Source organism: Sparus aurata, chromosome 15 (assembly GCF_900880675.1).
Source record: "Sparus aurata chromosome 15, fSpaAur1.1, whole genome shotgun sequence".
NCBI classification, from domain to species: Eukaryota; Metazoa; Chordata; class Actinopteri; order Spariformes; family Sparidae; genus Sparus; species Sparus aurata.
In genome coordinates this window covers 24,427,460-24,445,133 of record NC_044201.1, presented here as the reverse complement: position 1 = coordinate 24,445,133, position 17,674 = coordinate 24,427,460, and the positions used below count along the sequence as shown (strand labels likewise).

The following is a 17,674-nucleotide window of genomic DNA, read 5'->3' as shown; positions in this document are numbered from 1 at the left end:
TCACCAGTGTTGTCCTACCCCTTATATGTTCTTTAAAGTCAGCCAACGATTTTTTGTGTTGTCAATTAATCTGTCGATTGTTTTTCTCAATTAATCAATTCGGTTTTTGGTTTAAAAAATGTCAGAAAGTGGAGAAAAGATGTTGATAATTTTTTCCCCAAGTCCAAGATTACGTCCTTAAACATTGTATTTTGTCCACAACCCAAAGATATTCAGCTGCAGCCTTAAAGGTAGAACGATACCAAAAAATCTGAGGATTTTGACTGTTTCCTTCTTAAGGTTTAATCAATCATCAGAACAGTTGGCAACTAATCATTTCATCGATGACAGCGCTGAAGGAGTCAAATGTTGAACTGCTTTCAACAGGACTTGTTCTGAATTACATTACTAGTCTAGAAAACAGTGTTAGATGGGGGAGACCACCTGTTTGTGCCTCTGTGCTCTACATGCCAGGTTTGTGTTTATGCGTGTGTGAGAGAGGAAGACAGAAAGACGGAGTGACTCAGCTGAGCTTGGGGATACAGGCGTAGGAGGCAGCAGGAAAAGTATGAGAGGGCTTTAGTGAACAGCTGTGCGAGTGTTGTGTATTTGTGTGTGCATGCAGTCTCAGATACCCACACGCGTTACTAAATTACACGTTAGTGCTGCAATCAGATGCAAACTCGCTGTGGCCGTCCATCCTGCAATTTGCCACAGTTGCATATGACATAGCCGGGCAGCGAAAAAGTCTAAATAAATGACCTGAGAGTAAATTTTTTTGTGGGTGATCCACTTTGAGGAAAAGCTGTGCCGGAGCTGCCACCAAACGAAATAAGACCCCAACCTAATTTCATTATGTGTTCCATGGTATTGAGGCTTTACGTAACAGGGGATTCCAGCTACATAGCGAAATGGAAAATTTGTCTTATTTCGGCTGTGTGTGTGTGTGTGTGAGTGTGTGTGTGTGTGTGTGTGTGTGTGTGTGAAAGAGAGAGAGAGAGAGAGAGTGAGAGTGTGTGTATGTGTGTGTGTGTGTGTGTGTGTGTGTGGAGTAGCCTACATTCAGTCTGTGCAAGATATTAGATTGGTTTCCAGTTATATTCATATCGGCTGCCTGGAAAGTTTGTGCCTGTCATTTTCAGCTGCTTTAATGTTACAACGTTTGGTTTGATATTAAATCTGTTATCACCTCTGTAGTAAGATGTACGCTCTGTACGTTTACGCTGACAATAAATCATTCGATGAGATCAAGTCTACCAATGAAAACAATAATAACACACTTTATGTCTGGTACTCACGAAGATTTACTGTTCAAAGTCAACCTGGAGGACATACCGTACAAGGCCTTCACCATCGCCCCGATGCCGGACATTAGTGGTAAAAGCAGCTGAAAGATTGATCTTTCTCTTTTAACGCCGGACAGCAGATAAAGTGCAGCGAGTCTGTGGTGATATTTGTGCTGTAGCTGCAGCTTACAGCCTCCATAATTACATGGTGCAGGTCTCCCATAAGAGTTTACTGAGCCCCGGCCCTAAACAGGAGAATGTAGCCCGTCACCACAAAACTGCAAGTGGTCAGAGGTTCGGCGAGGAATTCTGTTTACCTCCGTGCACACGGATGATCGCTCACTGTCCGTCTCGTTGTCGTCTTTGCCTTCGTCATTTTCCTTATCATGGTGATTGTTTTTGAAAGCCCCGTCCACATGCACAGTGCACAGGTATTTCTTAAAATGTAGCCTTTTTGTATGCATTTTGGCAGATTCATCCATCGTCTATAAGGCATTTAAAAATTGAGATAGACATTCTAAAAGATTGCTCAGCCAATTATCTGTCGAGCACTTCTTTGGTGATTTCCCCTTGTTGTACGACAGATAGTGACAATGTCAATGGGGAAAAAGCTAATTTAAAAGGGAATTTTATCTCTCATATGTTTCCAGTAAGATTCTGGCCCGTATCTCATTTGTTGTCCCCCAACATCCACTTCAAAAGCCCCACAATATGAGCTACGCTGTTCACTAAGCATCACAGAAGCCACTACTTAAAGAAAGTCTAACGTATAATAGAGTTGTCATAAGTGACAGCAGATACCGGGCTCATAGACATAAATCACTGTCAGATGACTGAGACTGCTGTCATAACGGAACTCTGATGGAAACTTCGCTGGACCATAGTGATGAAATTCATAATGTTTTTATCAAAACTGCCGAGGCAAAGACAATGAGAGACGTTTTTTAGATAAAAGAAAACAAAGCGAGTGTTGAAATTAACTTGGCTTGCTTCAGATTCAGATCATCTTTGAAGCGTAAGTGTCTGTAGTCAAAAAGAAAGCGAGATGAGCAGAGGACAGATACAAATGAGTAGGAGAGGAGAAGAAATGGAGCGCTCAGGGGTGTAGTGCATGTGAAAAGCAGCTGGAGAGGAGAGGAGGTTTACGTGGCAAGTGGAAACCATTTCAGAGTTGCGCATGGACTGAGGGAGTGTGTTTATGTGTGCAGACTTGCTGTCTTTATTTGAGCTGCGGGTCTCCGGGGGCCTTCAGGGTGTGCGTGTGTGCAGGAGACTGTGTCTATGTGGGTGTTTACATGCCGTACGTTGGCGTGCATGTGCGTGCGCCTGCTCGTCGGGAGGAAAAGGGGTTAATCTGTTGATCCTAGCTCGATGGTGGGTGGGTCAAGAGATCCCTGTGTTTGTTTGTGTTTGCAGTTGGATAAGATTTTAAACTGGCATAGGAAATCATTAAGGCCAATGAGCACTTCCAAATCCCCTCAACAATCGTGCACTGTTCCTGCAGCTTCTTTCTCAATGAACAGCCAATCCTCCCTCCCAGACTAATGCACAGAGTCTCACAGTAGCAAAAAAGACTCATTTTGTGGTTTAACCAGGTTTAACTCTGCATTTTACTTTGTTTTTCCACTAGATGTCGTTAAAAGTGGTCGACATGGCTGTTAAACTGAATTCATACATTCAGCTTTTACATCGGTGAAGAAATGTTTGTTTGTATTTTGGCCCGAGTTACCACTTAACTCTGGCAGAGTAGCAGCACCACCTCCTCCAGCGTGGAGCTGATCCAATACAGGCCTCTCTGTTTCTGATAAGTGACCATTTGTCACAGTGGGCTTCCACCCTGGAGGAAGCACTTAGGCTTTTTTGTTCAAAACAACATTTTGAAGCCAGAAAATGTTCTGTAATAAGTTAGTTTAGAAATGTATTAATTATTTGTCGTGGGGATAAGTCACAGCATGGTGTTCTTTGATGCTTTTCCTTTGCATACACGTACAGTAGTCAAGTGTTAAAGGCGCCAGAGTTTCTAGTGGAAAACCTGATGAAGTGGAGGTTTGAAGTCCCACTTACTTAATTAGCAGCTTGCCTCTGATCCCAGACTCTTTGGAAACCCTCTGAATCAGCAACATCCACTGCAATGATGCTGCGGCTGGACTGGAGTGAAAGGTGGAGTGTCTTACCTGTAGTAGAACAATGGAGTGATGTTTCCCAGTGATGTGACTGAGGCGATGTGAGTCCCACCGTTGTCATTAGGTTGCAAGATTCGCAGTCCAGACTATGTAGCGATGACCTTTTTAGTGATGTTGTATAGCGCCAACAAAGGCAAAGGCTCGTGGACTTTTGCTGGAAGTCTGACAGTGCTGAGTTCTGTCAAATCCGCAGTTTTTCGAGTCTACACAGACCCTCAAGCAGACTTCCAAAGTCCACTTGGGGTGCACTAATTTAATAACCCACAAGTCATTGCTAAATGGACACAATATGAAGTTATTGTTTGATGTTCACAACAGTTGCTCTATTAAAATGTTACTGGAATCATGTTTCACAATGCATTTTATTGTTGTAGTCTTTAACGTGTCTGTCAGCACCTTAGCCTCGCTGTGTTTTTCCCTCACGGGCTTGACGTGGTGACAGGGAACACGCCATTGTACGTATGACTCAGTCGGCAAGTCCAGGGGGTGGACATTTGGATTCAGCCTTTATTTCCTCTTCTTTGAGGTTTTGCTTCCAGTTAGTGACCTCTACTCCTTCTAGTCCGTTCCAGCCACAATGCCAACTTCAGACAGAACGACACTTTGTGTAGCTTAGTTTCTTCCCTCCAAACCAGTTGATGGAAATGCACCTAATTCAGCACAGCTAATGTAGTTTTCAAATTCCTCCAAACCTTGGCCAATTTGAAAATGTTCTATTTTTCTGTCCGGCATTTTACCTTTTAACTTCCATGACTATACTAATACAATAAGAGATACAGCTGATCAAGTTAAGATAATGGAGATATTCGACAGTTCTTAACAGCCTTGTGAAGGCTGTCTTACTGTAAGATGAATTTAGGGAGAGTTTCTGTATTATTTGTTTGTGGTCTGCCCCTTCTCCCCCAGGGCCACATACTGATTCAATGACACGAGTACATCTGTACTACATTGAACAGCAGTCCTGTGTCCTTTTCTAATCCAACTGCACATCTGCTGCTGATGAGCCAAACAAAGGCATTGCACTTTGCCAAATTTTACTCCTCTCAACCCAGATCTGCTCTCGTAAAGTTACCCCAGGGGTCCAAAATATGGCACTAAGCTATAAAGGCCAGTGCCAACTATGCTATCAAGCAAAATGCTTCATCCTGAAAAATCTCTGACAGAGAAAAATTCCTGGGTTTAAATGGGTAGACTTGACTCCCCAGTTTCCTCCTCATGGTGATGAATTATCGCAAGGTTCCCAACTGTCATCATCTTTGGACGGAGCTGATGATGGGTGAGTGGGGGTGGAGGTGAGGGGTGGATGTAGTTAAGACGTCTGGGAGTGCAAGGGTGGGAGCAGGAAGCACATGTATAAATCTGAGTGAGGAGAGATATAAACACACAGAGTGGCTGATCAGGCTTTCTGAGGCAAGCCAAGAAGAAAATACTTCTCACAACTCAAAAATACGTTAGATATACACTGTGCATACACAAACTGTGTAATACACATATGAACACACTTGCAAGCTCGCACATACTATGACAGTTAGCATTTTTTTTGTCAGATGTACCCTCACAGCCCTATAATGTAATAAACTCAATATTCACCTATATTACTTTATATTACTTTATACAAACTATTTCAACATTTTGTCAATTAGGCTACTTCTAGCTAACAATTCCATCCGTGGATGAATAACTTTATACTTACTATCTTAACCATTTATCCAATAGATACTTTACACAAACTACTCCATCTATTTTTAGCTAACAGCCAATTATCAATGACTTTAAGCTAACGAATTTAACCTTTTATCCAGAAGATAAATTTATCGACTACTTTATGCTATTTCAAATCATTTATCTATTTGCCTACTTAAAACTACAATATGATTATCATTTAGGCTATCCATCACTTTTAGCTAACTCAATCAACCATTTATCAATTGCCTTTTAGGTATTTCATGTCTTTGTCTGTTACTTTGTCTAGCAATTTCGACCCATTGTCCAGTGCTTCTGACAATATTTGTTTGAAACCCTTTACAAATAATTTTATGCTAATTACGATGATCATTTATCCATTTTAGCTACAGTAAAAACAACTGTATTTATAACATTTTGCTTTGTCAATTATGTATCCATAACATTTAGACAACTATTTAAACTTCTGTGGTTACATGCTGAGTCTCACAGTTACATGTAGGCTAGACTCTAAATGTATATTTTCCACTTCTGTTGATTCTCACAATCTTTCCACACACACACCCTGGCAATTGCAGAAATAATCACTGTACTATATCACTTGCATACCAAGCAAAAGCCACCTCTTTCAGGGTGTGACTGATAGAAGATCCGTTACCCTCACTGGGCAGATGCATTTTAATGAAACCTTCATTTGTACACAGTTATTTATTAAGCTCGTTTTATGCTCAGCTTGCTTTACACATAGCTCATTTGAAATTAAACCTATCCTGTCCAAAGCTGTTTCACCCCATTTTTCTCACACATGTTTTCCTTGTTCTGGCTCTGTCTTCCTGCTGTTGCAAAACATTTCATTTCCTGAATGGGACTGAAATATTAGCTTTTGTTTTTCAGGCCTATTGACTTTGCTGACAAAGCCTTTACTCACTCACCTCTGGCCTCAGATTTACTGTTCACTCACAGCAGCAGTTAATTGTGCGCTTTAGAAACCCCTTTTTACATCATTTGACATATATTATGGTTTTATGATCACAAGTTTTATTTCCATCTGTCTTGAAATGATATTGTTGACAAGTGTGTGTGTTTATTAATGTCCAGGATAACATATTTATATCAAACTAGGTTCCTGCCAGGCCTTTATTTTATTTCAGTGACAGTTTCAGTATTAAATAAGCAAAGGCACAGAATAAATCTACAGGTTTGTTGTAGCTTGAGTAGAGGGAAAATGATCGATGATGAAAATATAAAAACTAGCTCATTTGAATTACCGTCATTACCAGTAAATCTGTAAACAAGACAAGACTCAAGGTGATGGCTGGGAACATCTAAGATGTTCAAATTACCATACTGCACACAAAGTTTCTGATATTTTATGTTACCTTTGAGAATTGATTTAAGAGGTTATCACCGGTAAAAAACTGTTTAATGGTTACAGTTTACACTCAAACACGTTTGAGTCTGTCTTCTTGTGTCCTTGTTGATCCCACATGTTGAGGGATCAGTGTTAATTGATCAGTGAGTTAAAACAAACCACTCAACCACACATTTCCAGAATAGTGTCCAAGAAATGTCACTCCTTGCTGTAACTAAAGTAATTGCTGTCATATTTTACTTTGACGAACAGGAGGGCAATACCCAGAATTTAAATAATGTGTTCTTTCCAGCGTGTCTGCACCCAACTCTGTGGTTTAACAGAACATCTTGCGCAAATAACGTAAAGCTTCAAAAACCACAGCCTGACCACTGTAATCCAGTGTCAGACTCTTTGGCAGATTTAGCGTTTGAGATGCTAATGGTGCTGAGTTCATCTTTATAAGTTATGAGGTCCTTGACATTTTGAATTTAGTTCCTGAATTGAATGCAAAATATTATCCAAATAAAGAAATGTTAATCTTTAGTCTGGAGTATTGTCGCCAGGTCAGCTCTTTCTGAGAAATGGTGACTTCATCCAAGTTGTCTTAATCTTATCTAAGCCTCAAATCTTCTACCAGTTGGACTGAAATGTTCTTATTTTCCATCCTCAGGATAAAACAGACTTCCTTTTTCCAGAAAATGTGTTCACCACATCTTGATAAAAAAGAAAAAAAGAAAATGCTTTTCTCTTCTTCTTTTGCTTTATGTTCCATGAAATAAGGGGCAGAACAGTTAATGAAGATAATATTGAAATTGCAATATGACCAAGTGCAGCATCAGGTCAAAAAGGTCAAAAGTGCAATATGTAAGAATTGATCAGCTGACAAATTACACCAAAACACATAGCAGGCAACATGTCACCAGAGTAACCGCTAGCTGCTGCTAGCTGTAGTTGGCCATAGCTAGTTAGCTCAGTTCGCCACACAGCTAGGGGTTCTGACTGAGAGCTATGATACCAGGGGAGTGTTAGAGTTGACGTTGCTAGCATAGGAGGTTTGGACCCGGACAGTCGGGGCTAGCTGGTTAGCATGCTAATTTAAGTAGATATCTCTGCAACATAACTTATAGACATCATATTGTTACTGCTATTACATGTATAGGATATATATATACTTACTGCTATTTCGTTACATTCTGTTGATTATTTCAGGTATTTAATTTAATATCTAAAAAGACCCCATAAAATGTCACATCAACATGATTTTAAATTTTATATATATATATATATATATATATATATATATATATATATATGTATGTATGTATGTATTTATTTTTTTTATTTTTTTTTATTTTGTGTGTGTGTGTGAATTATATGAGTCAAAGCCCTTTTTCTTCCCTGCTCTCATAAATAGAGACTGTGTTTGTAGATCTTTTTCACCATAAGCAGCAGTCTTATTAGAGTAAACAGATATAATCTTAAGTGTGCAGACAGTGGCTCCCTCCTGCTCAGGGCTTTGAACTCAATGGTCAGCAGAAGCTCCTGTTAATGTGTGAACTGAATGTCAGCTGGGGTTGTGTCTGGATTCCAGCTGACGCTTGTTAGACGTGCTTTAGCTCCTTGAGCTATGCTTGCTTTAAGGATTTATCATGATTAAGGTTTCAGCTGGGCTCAGTTCAACTAAAGCCTCACTCATGTGAGGGGCAAAAATCTTGCGAATGGTTGTAAAATATCAGTCAATATATGCTCTTTCTATATGTCTGTAAATAAAATCACATGTTTCTGTCTTGAAAAGGGATTCCTAGATGGAGTGAATCAAACTCTGATCAAGAAGTTGGTTGTGGCCAAGTTATGAAAGAAGGCACAAACTAAGTCACTGCTGGTGTTTATATGGTTAACTCAGTGAAGTATAGAAAGGAAGGTTTCCATTGGCTGGGCTGCACGCTGTAGTCAGAGCTCTAGTGTTTCATGGAGACAGAGGGCCATCCCTCTGAGCACAACTCCAGCCCCTTCATCTGGTTCTATTTAAGGCCTCTAGTGCCGACTCGTATGATTGGCGTACACAACCCCCCTACTCTTCCTCCAGCTCCAGCCCCATCTGAGGAGAAGGAGGCTTTTTAGCAGATGGTTTATTTTCCAAGGGAAACCATTTCTTTCTCCCACTCTACTGTCCTGTCCTCAGCTGGCTTTAGCTCACTTTTCTATCACTGCTACGGCTCCTTATGCTCTCTCATTGCTGCTCCTCTTTCCACTGTGTTAATGTGTCTGTCTACGTCTGCTGAACCGGGCCCAGCTTTGTTGGACAATCAGGATGAGGCCCCTTCAGTAACACAGGATGGATTTTCTGCATTTGACTGCTTGATCCTTCACTTTTTAGAAGGAGATTCTTTTCCTAAACTTCCAGCATCTCCGTTGCCCTCGTTGTTGGGCTGGAGGGGGATGCAACTCTATGGCTAGACTCTCAGGAAGATGCACTGAGCCCTGTGAATATTGTGATTGGCTGAGCTCTACAGACAAAGTGGCCTATGGCACAACGAGTGCCCAGCAGTCGTTCTCGTGGACCTATGGCTGGCAGCTGGCTGACAGCATGTTTTTTCCCATCAACCCCAGGTCTGGATGCTTCGGATCCCATGCTCCTGGAACAGTATGTGGTGGTGGCCAGTTATGAGAAGCAGGAGCCTGCAGAGATCAGCCTTCAAGCGGGCGAGGTGGTCGACGTCATTGAAAAGAGCGAGAGTGGTGAGTAAATGCACAACAAAGAAATTCATGCATGTAGCGTGTATGTCAGACACAAAACAGACTCTCTCATGATACAGCCCATAGTTCCTCAAGCATGCAGCCCTTTCCCCGACTCAACCCTCTCACCTCCTCCTTTGTCCACAGCTTGCTAGCTGTTACTTAGCCCCATCTGGAGGCTCACTTTGGCCTGCAGTCAGCCCTGTTTTTTCCCACTGTTGGTTTAGGCTGGGGGCCAGAATGTTGCCTCTAGCAAGAGGAATGTCTTCCAGACTCGTATTAATTATTCCACCTCACTTTAATGGAAAGCCAGCAAGACATGCCGGCTTTACAAATGCCAGCTGCAGAGAGCCCTTAGTCAGCTGTTTAACCTCTGGAAAGAGCTAGCAGACAAGGCCAAGAGCATGTTTTAGGCTATGTGTGATTCAGTTGTACAACATTAAATGGTTAATAAATCAGTAAAACTTCACGATCTTCAAGGTACATGCTGTAATGCTTCCAGGAATTTGTATCTATTGTGGGAGGAAGAAGATATGAAAACAAATAACTATGTTTGAGATGCAGTAAATGATGACTGGTGAGATAGTTTTTTAGATTTTATGACATAAGACACTAGAAAAGCTACTTACACTGCAGTTTCATGTTACTCACTTTAAATACCATGAGTATTTTGGGTAAATATACTAAAACTGTCTAATCACCTGCAAGAATCACATTTATTTGGAAAGGAATTCGCCATATGAAGCGCAACAGTGACCGGAGATGTATAGGGCCCAGTAACAGGGTCTGACGTTCAGCTTTAATGGTGTGCTGAGACAGTAAAACAGTAATGGGACTCATGTGTTCGGGGGGGAGAGAAACGGAGGAGGAAGCAGCAACGAGAGAGGCAATGGGACTTGGGTTTCATGATGGGTGTGAGTGGAAACGCCATGCCACACTGGCCCTCGAGGAAGAGGGTCCGTAGAGTGGGATCGCTTTGAAGTGTCACGTGTCCTGCCTTCGGGTTCATGTATTTGTTTTCACTCCCTGCTCCAGTAGGATTTTGACTCAATGGGGAGCCGCTGTGAGGCGGATATTCCAACACCTTGAAGTCCTTTTATCGGGGGCCTTAAACGAGAGCTTTCCTCCATGAACTTGAGCTGCGGCAGTCCTGAGGCCCCTTCTTTGCTATTTGTATTTCAGCTGACCACCGTGCAACGATCTGCGTGTTGATGATTAACGCAGAATGTGACACTCATGCACCTCAATCATCTCTCTGCAGATTTATGATTTCCAGGCTACTTTGTTTTTTGTTGTAGCTTAGTTTCCATTTTATTATTGCTTTGTTTCAGCTTCATCTCCTATGCAGGCTACGTTTTGTTGCTACTCTCATTCATTCATCTCTCATTTGGTCGGATTTGTCACAAGTTTATAGGAAGCAAAACAGTAGACTCCAGGCTTCTTAAAACACACCCTATTTGACAGTTTTATTACACACTGACGGACACGTTCACAGAGATCCGCAGTAAATACAACCCCCGCTCCTTTACATCTTGCTATGGAGACCGTTTCCAGCAGCACAGCTAGCATTTAACCGAAAACTCAACACCTCCTGCAATGGAAGTCATCTAAATCTGCTCCATTTGGCTGGCTGACATCACTCCTCATCCCTGTGCCAATACTAACAAGACCAGGTGTGTGCTAAGAAGATTTCAGAGCTCATTTGATTTAGCATCCATTCCCTCGCAGGATAAGTACAAACCCTTTAATGGTCTCTGACAGATTGATCAGGGTATTACAGAGCTGAGTATGCTGAGTTAGGGGCACTAAAAGGTGTCTGTTACATTTCTAATGATAAAAGGGTTTTTTATTGAGCTCCCAGTCACATACTTTCCTTCAAAGCCATGCCGACTCAGACCGACGCGGGCTCCCCTGCTGGTTCTTTGGATGCACTCGGTGGAAAATATCAGTATGTTGTCACTCTGCCATCTAATTTTGTATCAGCATTGTGTGTCCGACTGGTTTTATATGAGATCTTTTTTACACAAAAGGTGTGAGAGTGTAACAGTGACAGATCTAGGGATGGAAAACTACAGCTCTGTATTATTTTTGCCACTCACTCTAGTCCTCCAACAGAAGTCCTGCTGTTAAAGCTACTGTAGCATAGACTGTGGCCGTGACTGCTGCCCAGTGCAGTTATCGACTTTTCCTTACCTTGGATTAGATAATATATGCCTTTGACGCGGCTACTAAATCTAGGTCAGACCTATAAGCGAGCTCAGCTTTCTCCACTTTTCCAGCCGGCTGCCCTGAGCCAAGGCAGTATTTTCCATCGCAGTGGCTCGACGTAACAGTTTGTGTCGTGGCCTTTGTTTCAGCTAGTACAGTAGTTTATATTGATTTCTGGTTTGTTGGGATATAAATAAGTAAAAGTAGGTGGTAAACCAACCAAGACTGCTTGATGTTTTTCCTTAAAACTCAGGAGTTACTGTTTGCTAACACGCATGAAATTAAATGCAAGGCTTAATCTGAAGCAGCAGTATGAAAATATGCATTTAAAAAAAAAGGCATAAACTTTTGTCAGTAATTAAAATTTGTTTCCCAATTATTAATTCTGTCCTCGCTCCCTCTGTAGCTATTTTATTTGTCTGTTTTATGAGAGTTTGCCAGGGGGAGATGCTGGCTCAGGAGGAGAGAGTAGTGCAGGCAGAAACTCAGGGAGAAAATGGAAAAAGACATTTCCTGCCAAAGTTAGTGGTTCAGAGAGGTTGGTTCATTATAATGGCTTAATGGATCCTCCAGGATGCCTCCTCAGTTTACACTCTACTGGAGGGATGTTAACCAAAGCTAAGCTAGCAGCCGTGTTGGTCAGTTCAAATGCTCTGTACTCTGTGGTTTAAACTCTGCCCTTTAATGGGGTAGTATGTCGGAAGGGAAAAAATAATTTGCAGCCACTTCTGGAAATATTGTACTTATTGCAGATGCTCTGCTACACCTCAGGGGCAGCGTTAGGAGTGTTGTGCCCAGTCCTGAGTAGAAAATCTCTCTCTGTGGACCAGTCGGGGTTTAACTTGTCTCCTTTCCAAGTCCAGATCAGCCTCTGTGATTTACAGTTTGCCAAAATGAACTCCAGGAATGCCTGTCTGTCTGTCTCGGAGAGGCCGGCTCTCATCCATCAAGTCCCTCCGGCTTCCTCGAGACCCCCTGGCACCACCCTTGTACAGTATCCACCCAGCTTACTTATGCAGGGTGGGGTGAGTGAAATTTCAGGAAGAGCCTTGAGGGTCACTCACTGAGACAGTAATCTGAACTGTTTAAATCTGCCTATTTCGTCCTCAGGTACGCATTTTAAGTTCGACAAATCTTGGCCTCAGAGGAGCTGGGAGGTAGCAGAGGTATCCTGCAGGTGATGTTCAAATCCTGGCAGGTTAAGCTGCTCTGGCCTCTCAGCATGGCACGTTGGAAGTGCAGGATGTCTTCCTTACTTTAATGTGGAAAAAATGTACCAATACAACAATGTCTTCAGGCTGGAAGCAAGATTATCTCAGCACAGCAGGAGCTCTGTGTTTAGAGAGGCTGGTTTTTCACTCCAAGAGTACAGAATTGCTGGTACTGGAGATTTTAAAGTTAGCTATAACATTTTACAAGGCAGCGTTTGTAAAATGACAAAAAATGTCCAGATCCAGACATACACACAATCGCCTTTTACAGCTGCCTTTTGTCATGATTTTATTCCAAAGTGTATCCATCTCATGAATCTAAAATGCATGCTTGATGCTGTCATATCTAATATAATAACAACACTTTCGCTGACATTAGATGGAGACCTAATTTACCTGTTTGGCCACAGACTGAAGAAAATGACAGCTTGAGTTTCACCAAAACTATCAGTTAGTCTGAGAAGTTGCTGTTGTGTAAATATCAAGGACGCAAGCAAAGCAACTCAGTACATAAAACAAGTACAGTAGAAACGCCACATACTGTAGGTGTGACCGCCGTTTTAACTGTAAGTATCACAGTTACGGCTGAAAATGACAACGCAATTAAACAAGTTTGCAGATGTCACACATGTCCACAATGCAAATATATTTTTTTTCTACCTGGAGGTTATTGTTGCTGTTACCGCGACATCACTGTTATTTGGCCTACACTTATGGCAGATTAGCTAAATTAGCATGTCAACAGCTAAGATGGTGAACACTAAACCTGTTCAACATTAGCATGTTAGTGTTGTGACGGTGGCTGTATCAGCATTCCAACGTTAGCTTTTACTCTAAGCACTACTGTGTCTAAGTACAGACTCACAGAAGTGCTAGCATGAGTGAAGACTTAGGTAAAGGTGTTAACCTGAGTGTCTTCTTGAAGTCTTAAGACTGCAGTATTTGTTGTTTCACCTCCCCAGGTCCTGATAATCGTCCTGCACAGCCGACAGGTTATTGGAATGACAGCTGACTCACAATGATAACAAAATGTATCAGTTATAGAATAATTAAACCATCTGCGTTTAGATTTGTTCCCTTTGAACCTCACTCTCATTATGATTTTTTTTTCCACCACTGGTCACGAAATCTCCAGAGAAAATGAAGACAGACTGGTGATCTAATTAGGCTTCCATTACAGATTGACATTTTTTCTTGTATTGTTGGTAGTTGGTACTTTGAGGAAAACAGAACGCGAGGAGGTTGTCTTTACGACAGCAGGGCCAGCAAAACACCACTTGGAAACACAAGGGGGGAAAGTTTTCTGTCTATATTATTTGAATAAACGCCTGATGGCAGCCACATAGATCAGTGTTGTTTTTAATGTAATTGTTAATATTGGAAAACTGATTTCTTTTGGTCCACTGTGGTGTGGCCTGTACCAGCCGCACCCAGGAGAGAAGCACTGCTGTGCACAGGCTGTCTTAAATGTTTTGAGACAAGTTCTCTGTTCCATTTTATTGAGACAACTGCAATCCATTTTCATATTTTAGCTTCAGTGTGACAGCACCATGAAAACTGGCCGTACCGAATTTTCAGTCTCTGATATGCAGCAGGATTAAAGACAAGGTCAGCGTTAAGCTTCCAGCGCTGTTTGTGCTCAAACCTCCAGTTTCCCAATTTGGTATGTGCAGCTTCAGCATAACATGTTTCCTTGTATAAAAGAGGAAAAACCCTATAATTCTTGTCAAAGAACCACCAAAGACATGATGCAGAAAACTTGCCAAGTGTTAAATGTCTTTTCTTGAGCTGAAGCTGCAGCAGCAGATGGAAGACACATTATCCACTCATAGTAATCCTCGTCCTCCACATTCTTTCAGCTCACCAAAGGAAGTACTAATGACAAGAAATTAACCTTATCCTGTATTTCTTGATATGGAAAACTCAGACGGGAGGTTTGTAAATGTATTTCAGAAGAGTCTGCCACTGCTGTGTTTTCATGCATCTTGTTACGGAGCGATACAGGCTGCAGCGGGAGCAATAACAGTATTTAATAGTAGTAATAGTGGAGCCAAAAAGGTGCCTCTCTGTCTCGCAGAAGAATTGACCATTGACTCAAACTAAAGGTGGGCTTTCAGACACTCAAGGACCGCTGTGTCTCCAAATCAGCAGAGAGCACTCAGGCTGTGGGCTACAGCTCCGTTCAGACCATGAGGGGATCCATTCAGAGGCTGGGAGGGAGAGAAGGTTATTCCTTAGGTCAACATCGAGTCTTGAAAGCTGTGTTGTGCCGTTCTCGCCCACCCCCTCTCGTACCAGAGCCACCCAAGTAATCGAAACCCAGTGTTTTCTGAAAACCCGAAGTGTGTGTATTGGACTGGATACCTTCCCCCTTGTGCTTTGATACTGGATCCACTGTTAATGAATACAGAAGCTGGAAATGAATGGGGTTTTTCTCCTACTCCACTCAACAGTGGTGTCAGATATCTGCAGGACTGCTGAGCCACTGCATTCCTCATCATCTCAGGTCGTGAAAAAAAAGACTCCCTTGTGCTGCTGGATCTGGGGTTCTCATATTCGTGCGTAGAAAGCAGAAAACACTGTTGATTTTCAAATTTGAGTACAGTTTAAGGTGTCCTGATGATAGATTTGTAGGGATGAGGAGGGCATTAGGGAGCATGGCTAAGTCACGCTGTGTTATGTAAGCCATTGCTCAGGTATCAGACTTGATTGATCGTATACCTAGATTGCAGTTTTATGGGTCATTCAGTCACCCTAGGTAAAAACCTCAAATTGCATAAATCTAGTTTCTTGTTGCAGCGGAGAATCTGCTGTTGATTACAGTAAAAAATGAAGCCGATGTCTTAAAACCGATAGAGTTTCCAGATGGCAGAGTCTCATCATGTCTGTATCATCCTGCAGGTTAGGTGAGGCTGTGAGGACGGCTCTATAGGAGTCTGACAGAGAGAGAGTTTGTGTTTACATGTCTGTCTCTCTCTTCGAGGAAATGTCTCTCAGTAGAATTAAATGAGCTGCTGATGTAGTTAAATGAGTTGGTTTACATTTTGAAAATATGCCGACTGGCTCTAGTTAGACGAGAAGGTTAATATCATTCTCATGTTTGTCAGTTTTATTAAGCTAGCTGTTTCCCCTCTGTTTCCAGTCTTGAAGCTGAGCTAAACTAACTGGCTGCTGGCTGTAGCTTCATATTGAATGGACAGACATGAGCGTGGTATCAACCCTCTCGGCTAACTTTCTGCTAGAAAGCAAATAACTGTATTTCCAAAAAATGTCAGATGGACTGAATTATTCTGACTTTTCGTCTAACTGTCCTCCGTGTGTTTCATGTCAATTGAATTAGGTTGAAATCATAATGTTTATTTTTATTACAGTCACTATTGTAATCATGCCGTTTTGAGTTTTTTGCGCCTCACAGCAGGAATAAATAAGTAAGTATAAACTTACAACTTGCCCTCAGCGCCACTTAAAACATCCAGTATTTCATGATGTCCTTGTAGAGCAATACAACCGTGTTGTCAAGACAAACTGTTTGGTTTCTTGCTTTCTGAGGCTGTGACATTTGAGGTCAATGTCTGTGGTCATGATCCTCTGGTGTGATGATGTTATATGAGATCTCCACCAGAGCGCTGTGGGTTGAGCTATTGTCTTATGTAACCACTGACCCTCAAACGTTTAAGATTACAAGACTAAACTCTGCTCAAACGTTTTAAAAGCCTTTTGATTTGCTCGGGATGTTGTCTGAGTGGCTATATTCGTAACACCGAATAATGCTTTGCAAAGTGTGTTGCCAGTCAGCATTTGGCTGTGTTGTTTTTTTTCCCCGTTGTGGTTGAAAACTCTGCAGCAGCTTTCCAAGATTTTTCACTTTTCCTTACGTGGAAGGCAGAGAGACATGGAGAAAAGCAGACTGATCAACCCCAAGACAGTTGATAGATCTGAAACCAGACAAACACACAGATACATGTGCACTCGTAGAAACACTCACCCCCAACACATATTTCCAGACATAAGGTACACTTACTTCACCTTTGTCCCCACATCTGTACGGATAATCTCCATATCTTATTTCAGTTATCTGCCATTTTGCTTTTCAGCAGACAAATCCTCTGCTTCATTCACTCTTCTCTCACAACACTGTTCTCTCAGCTTTACGGTATCCATCTCCATCTTTTTCACATTCAGCGAAATTGCTGTCGTGGCAGCGGGAGACCATCAAAACAGCTGTTTCTTTTATAGTGACCTCATTTAAAAAAGGTTCATCATGAAGAATGTACAAATGATAAGCCACTCAAGAACGAAGGAATTACATTTCCCCTCCCAGCCCTGGTGGAGAAACATTCAGGGAGAATTATCACAACTAAAGACACCATATGTGACACTGGTAGATTCAGTTCATTTTGAATATGAAGGTCTAAACAACTTTTTAACTGAACAATTAACAGCTAATGTCCACCTCATGGTTTCTCAAAGTTGTGTCTAAGTTTAAGATGAGACGATATCGATCCCCCAAGGGGGAAACATTTTGGTGTCACAGCAGCAATTTAAAGTTTATGCACACCTGGGGGCAAGAAAGGCGAAGATGTAGTGAGCAAAGATGGATGATTGTATCTGGGGATGCACAGATCCACATTTTTTTACTTCCGATCCGATCCGATCCCGATACCTGAATTTGGATATCTGCCGATAGCAACACTATTCTCATACCAGAGTTCTGTTTGCTTTACTATTATTGTTATCATTATTGTTGACACTCGGTTGTATAGTTCAGGTAGCGCAGTCTCTAGTAAGTATCTCCTGGAAGGTAAACTATACCGTGGTACGATGAAGTTGAGCAACTCCTTGGTAATCCCTCTAGCTTTCACATTGTCTGCTGGGAGTTTACCTGGCTTTTGGAATGACCTCAGAAGTGATTCCTGACGGCTCCTTTTGTCTTTCTGCCCCCTGGCTAAAGATTCCTTGTGCTCTTTCACGTGATGCTTTTTAAAAATGTTTAATTACGTTAGTGGTGCTGTACGTCGCAACGGAGCTTCCGCC

General features: G+C 41.8%; 1 protein-coding gene across 2 annotated transcripts in view; it reads left to right on the top strand.

Annotated features, from left to right (window-relative positions):
* The window catches only part of LOC115596904 (SH3 and PX domain-containing protein 2A-like), a 57,400-nt gene that overhangs the window by 23,806 nt on the left and 15,920 nt on the right, over window positions 1-17,674 (top strand). For both annotated transcript variants that reach the window (XM_030442364.1, XM_030442365.1), the window contains exon 7: window positions 9,096-9,224. In XM_030442364.1, the coding sequence (XP_030298224.1) occupies window positions 9,096-9,224 (129 nt within the window). The remainder of the gene's footprint in view (window positions 1-9,095; window positions 9,225-17,674) is intronic.